Genomic DNA, 12,500 nt, shown 5'->3' with positions numbered 1-12,500 from the left:
TCAGGCTGCCGCGCCCGCCGCAATACGTTATAATGTAACGTTGTAAGCCTCATTTTGGCGCCCCTTTACCTTGGCGCCCGGGGACACATGCACCCCCCTGCCCCCCCCCCCTAGCTACGCCTCTGCGACGATGATGACGACGATGATGACGACAATGATGATTGTGAAGACGGTGATGACGATGATGGCGATCATGAATATGACAACGATGATGACGACGATGATGATTGTGAAGACGGTGATGATGATGATGATCATGAAGATGACAACGATGATGACGACGATGATGACGACGACGATGATGCTGATATGATGACATCATTGCTCCCCAGGTTGGTGGACGATCGATGCGTCGTCCAGCCAGACGCCGGCGACCTGAACAATCCTCCCAAGAAGTTCAGAGGTGAGGCTCACTCGGAGAGCAGGGGGAGGTCAGGGTGGGCGGGTAGGGAGTTTGGAACTCTTCGACAGCTGCCGTGTCTTGTGGGTGGTCACATCCTCGGGTTCACCACCACCACAATGATCACACCACTTTGGCGTGCTGTGGAGGGGGGGGGGGGCGGGGGGAGACATTCACACGCGAGTTTCCAGGGGGGCTATTCAGGACTAGGGCCGTTCCCCCCTCACTCCCCCTCTCTCCCACCACAAATCCTATTCGCCCCATTGCGTTCTTCAAACGCAGCCTAGGCAGGGAAACCTCTCGCTGGAGATGGAGAGAGAGAGAGAGGGGGAGAGAGAGGGAGGGAGGGAGAGAAGAGGGAGAGAAGAGGGAGAGAACCGGTGAAGGTCATCTCGAGCATCGCCCCCCCCCAACCTGGGAGGCTGACGCAATCAGAGAGAACGGGCGTCGCAGGCCTAGCCCTGCGCCGTGATGGTGGCAACCTTGCAGACCTTCTCGTTTCTGGACAACGTTGTTATCACGCGGAGGCTTTCACGGCCGATGTAACCGTTCGTAATTGATATACTGCGTTGGGGGGAGGGGGGCGGGCCGGTGGGTGGTTGGGTCGTGGTGTAAAACAAAAATGTGTGTCGTCAATCCTCCTCCACCCGACGACATAAAAGCGTGCCGCCGGGCGTGTGACGCGCTTCAGCAGCACCGACGGTGGTATCGGGGAGTCACTTTGCGACGACGATTCTTGGGACAGTTCATTTCCTCAAAGACCTGCAATGTTATTTCAATTCGTTATGACATTCGTTTTTAATTCATTTTACCAGGCAAGGCCCACTGAGCAATATCGCTCTTATTCAGATGCCACCTCGCCACAAGTTACAGCTCAACGGCTTCTCGTGTGGACATTAACAGCAGACAGATGCTCTGAACGCGCGTTTCATCGTTGTATTTCAGTCGTCCACAGCAAAAAATTTGGCCCTCAACACTCCGAGGAACAAAACACACATTTCCTCTCCCGGGTGCCTCCGGGTGACTTGTTTTTGTCCACTCACGGCACGGGTGGATGTTCGTGACGCGGCGTTTCCATCTCTCGCGCCACGGTTTTAGAACGCCCCGTTACGGGAACTGTCGCGTAAACGCTCGGCACCGCGGCGGTTCAGAGGAACGTGTCGCTGTGTGAGGAGCGCGCACAAGCAGATGTTTCGTACCGCCGGATAGAGGGAGCTTAACGGGGACGCGGCACGGGCGAGAGAGGAGATGGAGCGATGCGGTGCAGGATGATTGATGTGTGGACTTGCCAACGGCCGGCACCAGCAGTGTCAAGATCGGCTCCCGTGGAGGATGCTCGTGAAAGACGCTGCTGCTGCTGGGGAGTTGGGGGCAGTCGCCCTCAAGCAACGATGGAGGGCAGAGGAGCGGCGCTCGCAACAACGAGCGGAGCGCCGGGTGGCTAAAGCGCAGCGAGTTGACGCAGTGGGGAACACAGGTGGTGCATCTGCCAGCCATCTCAGTCAGTTAACCCATGGCTCCCGGGTGTGTGCCTGGGGCCACCCTGCCAGCGGGCCTTCGACACTTCACGTGGCCTGACAGTGCACCTAGCCTGGCACAGGCACCCTGGGGACATCACCGCTACTTATTGGCGAATGGTGGTTGTTGTGTTGTCTTGTTAAGTCGATTGTGTTCGCGAGGACGGAGCGCCGAGAAGAACGAAACCCCTGAGTTACAGAGCGACCCACGGAGGCGGATATCTCGAAGCCACCTCTGAGATCCCTTCGATTGACCTTTGAACTCTCGTAGTGGGCAGTGCATCTCGCCGCATTGAGAGAACGACCTACGGAAGGTGATGTCGCCGCACTGCTTGTGCAGGTTGGTGTGGCCGGGAGATGCCAGTGCAGCAATGGATTCTGATATCCATCTGTGCGGAGCTTTGCGGGTTTTTTTTTTGACTTGGGTTTTCTCTAGTTTCTTTTATGGACCCTCCTGAAAAGGAGTCTTGAGGTGATTGAGGCTATTTTTGCGTAAATAAAAGGTATCATTCTCATCATGTACCTTTTTTGTAAGTTTTGCTGGCTGGCTGGCTGGCTGGCGCATTATGCGGGCAAGTGCACGGTGTTGACGTCACGGCGCGCATCTGCGTGATGACGTCACGTCTCCCCACACCCACCCTCCACCCCGGCCGTGTACCCCACGTCGATGCCGAGGCAGCGCTCATGATATTATTATAGTATGTGGTTATGCTAGAGCGCCTGCAGGATCGCGAGAGTTCAAAGTTCAAAGTTGATTTATTAGGTATAGCCCTGTGAGCCATTCGGCTCTTGAATCGGGTGCAACCGCAACAAACCAAAAAACAAAAACATGAACAAAACGGTGGCGACGGCTCCGTTGAGGCCTTCATCGAGCCAGCGGATTTACCGACGGCTAACGACGCCGTTGCTGATGACGGCGATGACGAAGTGTGTGAGCAGATACATTTGGGCTGCCCCACCATGATGCCGTCATCACTAACGGCGAGGCCGAATCTTCGTCTTCGTCTTCGCGCCTCTCCGTTAGTTCCCCCGCGCGTCGTGGGTGATATCGACGGTCTCCTTTGCGGTCGGCGAAGGGCGTTCGAATTTCACTGACGCTGTTGGTCGCTGGTAATATAAGGTTGCCGCTCATCACACACAATAGTGCTTAGCCACAAATGAACCAGCAATGCTTCGCTGGTCTCGTCAAGTAACCTAAACCAACATCACACGAACTCCGGTCATCCTCGCAGCATTGGCTTTTGGCCTCGCCGACGCAACTAAAACGGTGACTTGAATCGCGCGCTTTTGGAATCGCGCATCTGCGGCCGTCTGGAACGCTCTTCCTTCCGATATTAGAGAGTGGCCGGAACTATGCACTTTTATATCGTCATCCAGATTGAAAACTCAGTTTGTTGTCCTTCCCCCACATCCTCCGATTAGCGCGGTTGGCTACGTACGGTGCGAAAGAAGTTTAGCATACACCCGCAACACATGTTGCGCAACCAGCACCTCGCTCCGCACAATGACGCCCACTCGTCATTGTCCTGTGCCCGTTTTTCCACGCTGTGTACATTTCGCCGTCAACGCCGTCAGATTTGCGGCGAAATATTCGAAGCCTTCGCGGCGAGCAGAGGAATCCCCCCCCCCTTCCCCACTAGCCCTGCGTGCGGTCTCGTGCCCTGTCGCAGTCCGCCAGCCATCTGGGAAATGTTTTGACATCCGGGACACGCTCACGTCCGTCGTCCCACTCCGCGACGGTCGCTCGTCACGTGACTGATTGCAGGTTGGCAGTGGTGCCCGAACACAATAAACCGCAAAAAAAAAGCAAATCACTCCGCGCGCTTGTTAACGAGGACACCTTTTGTGGCCTATAAACAAAACCGACAAAAAAAAACCAGGCGACGTTTCAGGCAGTGGCTCTTGGGTGAGTTTTTTTTTGTGTCTTTATCCACCACTCTCGTTGCCCACGTGTGTTGTCCACGAGACACCGTTTTCTTCTTCGGGGGCGGACGTTCGATGGATGGAGAGCGGGGCTTGGGGCGAGGTGCGGTGTGTTTTTTTTGCACCACAACGCCGCCTCTGTCCCGTGCGGCTCCTCCGCTCCGCGCCGGGCAGTTGGGCAATGTTTATAGAATGGGGCCCTACGGCCGGGGGGGGGGGGGGGTCAGGGAGGGCCTCCCGCCCGCAGCGACGCTCGCCGCTGGTTCCCCGCCGCCAGCGATCGTCGCGCCAACAGATTTCTGGGCCCACCCGAGGGCGAGGATGACCGTGGCCGCCGCTAAAGGCCGCTCGTCTGCGAGAGTCTCCACCGATCCGCCCTTGGGCCTATCTCGCCGAGCGGTCTGCAGTACACCGGCCTCAGCGGAGCCCCCCAATCGACGCCGCCTACGATGCTGCTGTAGACGCACGCGAAGCTCCTGCGGTGATACCGACGAGACAAGGCTGCAGGCGGCAGATGTCGGTGATCCATCCTCTCAATTCCCTCCCGAGCTCAGCCGTCCTCTGCACGTTGAAGGCGGTGTCATCGGCCAATTACTGAGCGCTCACGAGCGGAAGTTGTGGCTTTCACGCTTCAACACACCGGTGGGCTAAAGCAGTGAACTATTTGTCTTTTGTCAACGTGACACTTTTTTACTGATTGGCCGTGTCGGGTGGTGGAGGGTTACCACACATTTATAAATAACGCGATCTAAACCCAAAAACGTTGATTATGAAAACATAGTTTAGTTTGTAGTTCACAACAGTTTAAATCTTCCCGTCGTGGACGGGGCCCTCTTCCGGCAGCAGCAGTTGCACGAGCAAGGCAGTTGCAGGTGCTGCACCTTTTACCCTTCGTCATCAATCAATTGCGTTCACGCGCAGTGCCCCCCCCTCCCCTCCCCCCTCCGTCTGGCACCGTGAGATATTCCCCTTACGACGAATCGGGGGTGGGGGGCCATCATCATCATCATGACCATCATCATTCATTCTCTTCTCATTTCGCACCTCTTAGAGTTGACGAAACCACGAGCGGCGGCAGCGGCGGCAGCGGCGGCCGATTCCGTTTCTAAACTTAGCGCTCTGCTCGTGGCGCCGTCACGAACATTACACAGATTTTATTCTTTTTACACGCAGATGGTAGCCGAGCGAGAGAGGAGCTTGCTGCACGGGTCCCCCCCCCCCACGGGAGCGAGCGAGAGTTGACAGCTCCTCGCCGGGGAGACTTTACATCGTTAATTGGCGAGCGACGCCGTTAACCCTTTCACTGACGTCCACCCTGCCACCTGCCCACCTGCCCCCCCCCCCTCCGGCTCACTCTCCCCACACCTTTTGATTCAAAGCTTTCGTGACTGCAGGGATTCATCTTCTTGGTTCTTTCGGTAAAGTCACGTAGAAGGAAAATAATAAAATAATAAAAATAAAACATAATAAAATAATACTCACGACGTTTCGGCCACAACGCAAGCAGCCGTCTTCAGGTGAAGAACAGGTCTGTCGGGGAGACAGAGTCTGAATGTCTCCTTGCTGAATGTCTCCCCGACAGACCTGTTCTTCACGTGAAGACGGCTGCTTGCGTTGTGGCCGAAACGTCGTGAGAATTATTTTATTATGTTTTATTTTATTATTTTATTATTTTCCTTCTACGTGACTTTACCGAAAGAACCAAGAAGATCTCCCCACACCGTCGTCTATTTTTTCTCCCTGCCCTCCGCCCCACATGATGGATTGTTAACCCCCGATTGTACTCCTCTCGGGGATCACGCCACCCGAGTGAAGTGCCCACAAAAGCGGACACCACAGAGCTACCTCGGAGATCGTTCGAATGACCAGCGGGTCTTTCTTTTTTTTTTCACCCCACATTCATCACGTGATGGCCGACATTATTACAAACTTGTCTCAGCGCTGGCATTTCAGTAAATGTGTAGGTGACAAACGAATTTTTGTGTGCGGTCATCGTTCACACGGAGGTGGAGACCGTCAATGGGGGTAAGATGTTAACTCCCTCGCCTGGTATGCAGGAGGTCGTGGGTTCGATCGCGATCCCGACCCCGACACCTGTAAATTTCGAGTTCGCATGCTTTCGTTTCTACGGGTCCTCCAGTTTTTCCCCTTCACATTTTAAACGTGCGTTTAGTGTATTTGACTGCTATGTATTTCCATACGATGATAAGCCACTTCGTTGAGCTGTAGGTATCTGCGTATGTTGACCTTGTGGGGAGCGGTGGTGTAGCGGTTAGCACGCCGCACTACGAACCCGGCGACTCGAGTTCGATTCACGCTCATGTCCAACACCAGTGACGATTATCAGAACTGGTCCTGGGCCTCCCCTAGGTCGACTCAGCCTAAAATGCCTACCTTTGTGCAGTGTGTAAACATCGTCACTCGTGCGACGTGCCGGACTTTGTAAGTGCTCGCGAACAACACTTGTCCCAACAGTCTCTTAAGGCTACACGGGGGATCTTTGTTCTTTATGTTGAACTTATCGGACTTCCATCTTGAAGTGCCTCTCATCAGCAGCATTGCTTCCAAACAAGCCACAGTCTGGGCTGATTTTGACATTGTAAGTAAGTTGAACTTCTTTTACACCGTACATAGCAAACCACGCTGATCGGAGGAGGTGCGTGGGAAGGACAACAAACCAACTGCTACAAGAACAGCTGTCATTCGTGGCTAAGTCACTTCTGAAAAATAGCAAATAGCTCAGGTGGGCTCTACCTGGTTAAACAAAAAACAATAGTTCTAACTCACTTACACCAGAGAACCGGTTTTAATCGCAGGCGGCTGAAACTGACACCATTAGCCAGGGTCAGCTTAGCAAGTCGGATTTCGCCCCCCCTCCCCCCCACTTTCCAAATGCCCTTCGCATTTGATTGGCTCAGCTGACGACGTCACATTTACCCCCTCCACAACTCTGGCTGTCGCCTGGTGATGCCGGTTGTTGCAATAATGCAACGTCACGGTCCTCGAATTGTAAAATGTTGTAGCGGGTTTACTCTCCAACACTAACGAATTGGCACGTTTCATGTACGTGACAAACCTTACTGGCTGGCTGCGTCGGGCGGTGGCGGGTTTAACGACGCATTTATATATTCACGCGATCTAACCCAACAAAAACCTCTATTTATGGATTAGCCAGGGTCTCGGCAATGCCAGTTCGGCAAGGTCTTGACCCCTCTGGGTTCAGGGTGTGGAAACGCCTTCCGCAGGAGCACAGCTGTCCTCTGTGAGATTCGGTGATCATCGCGATCACTCAACGGTAACGGTGGCGATCGATGCCCCCCTCGGATTCCAGGGAAGGCTTCTCGTTTGCGATCTCTCTCCCGATCGTGGCCTGCAATTTATTTTTGCTGCCGCACGACAGGAAAACAAAATTTACTCCGTTGTCAAAACATGCGGTGCGTACGCAGCAGTTACATATCGATGATCACGATGATGATAATAATTATAATCTGCGATTCATCCGCATGGGATCTTGGAAGCTCAGCACGTTTGAACCCACTGCGTAGGTTTTCACGTGTATCTGCCGCGCGGCGCTCCGTTGCGCGCGGGTTTTGCGTTCCACGTGCTGGGGAGCTTCTTCCGGTTCCTGGGTGCGAAACGTCGGACATCATCGGGCGGCAGGGTGGTAACGCTCATTTGACGATTCCATTTCATTTCTTTCTAAGTGATTTTTTGTGTTTAGTTCGTCGTTCTTTCCCATGCAACTCCGATTAGTATCGAGCATCGGTCAGCGGTAACGTGCCCCCCCACCCACTGGCTCCGCAAGTGAGCCGTGTAGTGGGGTTAAAGGCACCGCGGTGGCTAGGAGATGTTGACACTCCGACTGATGCTCCTGCTGTTGTGGAGTGACTCATGCAGCCAGCTATGGCTGCAGGGTTTTGGTAGTACATGTTGTTTATGCCGTTTATTGTGAAAATTCCGTCACAGTTCCTATGATCGCTTTTTCATTGCTCTCATGGCTTTATTTTGGTGATTTCGAAAAGTGTATTGGTTTATCCATGTTTGTTTGTTGTAGTACAGAGTTAGACTGATCGCCTTAATCTAAGTTGTCTTGCAGTTGTTGTTGTTTGACTTGCATACCACTGGGATTTTTGCACACAGCGTTGGTGTACGGTGATTTTTTTCTGCAATATTTTGCTGTCTTTTCTTGGATTTTCTGTTTGCACTTAGTCACATATTCACTTTAAGATTTTTTTTGTTCATGTTTTTTTTGTTTGTTGCGGTTGCACCCGATTCAAGAGCCGAATGGCTCACAGGGCTATACCTAATAAATGAACTTGAACTTGGTATGCAGGAGGTCCTGGGTTCGATCCCGACCCTGACGCCTGTGCATTTGGAATGTTTTCACGTTCTACCCGCGGCCGCGTGGATTTTTCTCCGGATCCTCCAGTTTTTCCCTCCACATTCAGAAACATGCGTTGAGAGTTTCTGGCTGCTTATACATTTCCACGTGATGATAAGTCATTTCTATAATTTGAAGCTGGGTCGCTTCTGAAAAAGAGCTACACAGTTCCGTGGGCTTTACCCGGCAAAATAAAATACAGTTTAGGGGTTTAGTAAAGTGCGGAGGGCTCCCACGTTCTTCCAAGACGCTTGGCAAGCGTGGAAGAGTAGGCCCAAGTTCTCTCTCCCCCTCTCTCGTGAGAGCAATGCCCTCTAGTCGAGGCTCCTCATCCATCAGCGGAGTGAGCAAAACATCGCAGGGCCGCAACCTTTACCTTCCACACACCGCGAAACGGACAACGCGACAACGCGCGTCCAGAGTCCAAAGCGAGCGCTGACACTCGTCGAAACTTGAAATAACGCAGGATTGGGGGTGGGTGGGTGGGGGGGTGTATATGTGGTACAGCAGGCGCAACAGAGAATAGCCATTGCAGGGTCTGCGCCTTTGCCCTTTAAACTCTCAACCGCAATCGGACGTCTCCTGTGTCGCGGCCGGACGCGTGCGCAAGGACGCCGATGAACTCGGAATATCCCCCGGGGAGTCCGAGCGAGTTTGTGTGTCGCTACAGCATGGAGGGTTCATGGTGGTGGTGGGGGGGGGCAGGGCTGGGTGGGTGGGTGGGAGAGAGATTGGGGGGGGGGTGCAGGAAGTGCTCGCCCTGGTTCCGAGGCAGGGCGGCTCGCTTCCAATCTCGCCATGGTGACGGCGAAACACCAAACAGCGAGCGGCGGTCGTCCGCTCGCAGTGACATCCACGTTGTCCCCCCACGCACCCCACGCGCCGCACACACCCCACGCACCCCACGCACCCCACGCGCCGCACACACCCCACGCACCCCACGCACCCCACGCGCCGCACACATCCCACGCACCCCACGCACCCCACGCACCCCACACACCCCACGCACCCCACGCACCCCACACACCCCACGCACCCCACACACCCCACGCACCCCACGCACCCACACACCCCCCGCACCCCACACACCCTACCAACTCCACACACCCCACACACCCCACACACCCCACGCCCCCCACGCACCCCACGCACCCCACGCACCCCACGAACTCCACGCACCCCATGCACCCCACGCATCCCCACGCACCCCACGCACCCCACGCACCCCACACACCCCACACACCCCACGCACCCCACACACCCCACACACCCCACGCACCCCACGCACCCCACACACCCCACGCAGCCCACACACCCCACGCACCCCACGCACCCCACGCACCCCACGCACCCCACACACCCCACGAACTCCACACACCCCACACACCCCACGCACCCCACGCACCCCACGCACCCCACGCACCCCACACACCCCACGCACCCCACGCACCCCACTCACCCCATGCACCCCACGCACCCCACACACCCCACGCACCCCACACACCCCACGCACCCCACGCACCCCACGCACCCCACGCACCCCACACACCCCACGCACCCCACGCACCCCATGCACCCCACACACCCCACACACCCCACGAACTCCACGCACCCCACGCACCCCATGCACCCCACGCACCCCACGCACCCCACGCACCTCACGCACCCCACGCACCCCACGCACCCCACACACCACACGCTCCCCACGCACCCCACGCACCCCACGCACCCCACGCACCCCACGCACCCCACGCACCCCACGCACCCCGCACACCCCACACACCCCACACACCCCACGCACCCCACACACCCCACACACCCCGCGCACCCCACACACCCCACGCACCCCACGCACCCCGCACACCCCACACACCCCACACACCCCACACACCCCACGCACCTCACACACCCCACGCACCCCACGCACCCCACACACCCCACGCACCCCGCACACCCCACACACCCCACACACCCCCACACACCCCACGCACCCCACGCACCCAACGCACCCCACGCACCCCACGCACCCCACGCACCCCACGCACCCCACGCACCCACGCACCCCACGCACCCCGCGCACCCCGCACACCCCACACACCCCACGCACCCCACGCACCCCACGCACCCCACGCACCCCACGCACCCCACCGCACCCCCACGCACCCCGCGCACCCCGCACACCCCACGCACCCGCGCACCCCGCGCACCCTGCACACCCCACACACCCCACGCACCCCACGCACCCCACGCACCCCGCACACCCCACGCACCCCACGCACCCACGCACCCCACGCACCCCGCACACCCCGCACACCCCACGCACCCCACGCACCCCACGCACCCCACGCACCCCGCACACCCCACACACCCCCACGCACCCCACGCACCCCGCGCACCCCGCACACCCCCACGCAACCCCACACAGCAGGCGTCAGGGTCGGGATCATATACCCGGCGAGGGAGTTAACATCTCAAGTGCGGTTCGCGAGCGCTCAGCGCGGCTGGCACGGCGTACGGGAGGGCAGTGTCACCAGGGGTGATGTTTGTCCACCGAACCGCCAGGCGTTCGCGCGGAGATGATGTTACCCGTGGCGGGGCCGGCGTCAACAGCCGTACCACCAAATACTCTCCCCGTGCCACTGCTGGCACAGAGAGAGAGGGGCCTCCCACTCAGGGAGGAATACCCCTCTAGTGAGAGGGTTATCTCTGCCTCATCTTCCCACAACGCGGCCACACGTCTCCGAATTAGGGAGTACACAAAAGACAAAGATCCCTGTATAGCCTTAACAGACTGTAGGGCAAGTGCTGTTTAGCGAGCACCTATGAAGGCCGGAACGGTACACGAGGGGTGGGTGGGTGGCCAGCACCACGCCCGACCGCCTTTTTCAGTGTCGATGTTTACACACCGCACCAGGTACCCCTTTCAGGCTGAGTCGACCTAGGGGAAGCCCAGGACCGGTTCAGATAATCGTCACACACAAACACACCTTACCCCATGTTCTTTGGAACTTTCGGTAAAGACACGTAGATGGAAAATAAAAAATGTAAATGAAAATAAAAATGATAAAAAAAAAACTAAATACAAAATCAGTCGCCTGATGACGACCGCTTGTGTTGCGATCGAAACGTCATGAGTTTTTATTATTGTAAATGTTTGTTTATTTTGACTATTTTGACTTTGTTATTTTCATTTTATTTTTTTATTTTCTCCATCTACGTGACTTCACAGAAATAACCAAAGAATACGAATTCCTGCAGTCGCGAAAGTTTTACATCAAAATGTGACACTTTACCCCACCACATCGCGTCCACTGCAACTGCGTCTGAACACATTTGCGCTGCTGTGACGGACTGGGCTGAGGCTAGGGGTGAGGGTGGTGGGGAGGGGGGACAACCTGGGGGGGGGGGGGAGCGGGGGGCATTTCAGACACTTGCACCATCACAATATAAGCTTTTGGGTCAGATCTATATTATGAATAATATTGGTCGCGAAAGCCTACGTGTTAACTTGCACCATCGCTGCTATTGTCGCGCCGGGAGATCGAACGGGCCCGCTCAGTCACGTTGATGGAGGCTGCAGCGGCAGGCGTGGTGGGACGCAGGGCTGCCTCGCGCCGCGGTGGGCCGGGCGACAAAGGTGGTGGCGAGCTTGTCCGTCAGTTCATTGTTTGACCCACCAAACCTGAGAAGGCCTCGCCGATTATCCAGTGGACAATGGCGTCAGCTCCCCACCACCACCACCGCACCGCACCGCGCCACCGCGCGCGCTGACAGCTCGAGATGAGCGGGCGGTCAGTGGAAGTGGCAATTACCGACACAATTACCGCAATTACCCATCAACAATCGGAGGGCTTCACGTCGCTCGGTGACGGCTTAATTCGTCTGCCCCAACCACCACCGCCACCGCCGCCGCCGCTACCCCCCTATCCTCCGCCAATAGGCTCTCTAAATCCCATATTCTTAGGTTTTTTCGGTTAAGTCACGTAGGTAAAAAATTTAAAATTAATAAAAGTAAATAAAAATAAAATAAAAATCACGATGTTTCGGAGGCAACACAAGCCTCCGTCTTCAAGTGAAATCGTCACAGCACGCTTGCTCGCTTTTATTTGATACGGCTATCGTGCTGTGACGGTTCCACCTGAAGACGGAGGCTTGTGTTGCCTCCGAAACGTCGTGATTTTTATTTAATTTTGATTTTACTTTTATTAATTTAAATTAAAAAATTTTACCTACGTGACTTTACCGAAAAAACCTGGAGAATATGAATCCTTGCAGTCAC

General features: G+C 55.9%; 1 protein-coding gene across 2 annotated transcripts in view; it reads left to right on the top strand.

Moving 5' to 3' along the window:
• LOC144945596 (inositol 1,4,5-trisphosphate-gated calcium channel ITPR1-like) overlaps positions 1 to 12,500 on the top strand; it is a 252,589-nt gene that overhangs the window by 11,878 nt on the left and 228,211 nt on the right. For both annotated transcript variants that reach the window (XM_078874090.1, XM_078874089.1), the window contains exon 2: positions 333 to 403. In XM_078874090.1, the coding sequence (XP_078730216.1) occupies positions 333 to 403 (71 nt within the window). The remainder of the gene's footprint in view (positions 1 to 332; positions 404 to 12,500) is intronic.

The sequence above is a fragment of the Lampetra fluviatilis genome, chromosome 38 (genome assembly GCF_964198595.1).
Source record: "Lampetra fluviatilis chromosome 38, kcLamFluv1.1, whole genome shotgun sequence".
In the NCBI taxonomy this organism is placed as follows: Eukaryota; Metazoa; Chordata; class Hyperoartia; order Petromyzontiformes; family Petromyzontidae; genus Lampetra; species Lampetra fluviatilis.
The sequence above is the reverse complement of the archived record's forward strand: the minus strand, read 5'-3'. Positions and strand labels throughout refer to the sequence as shown.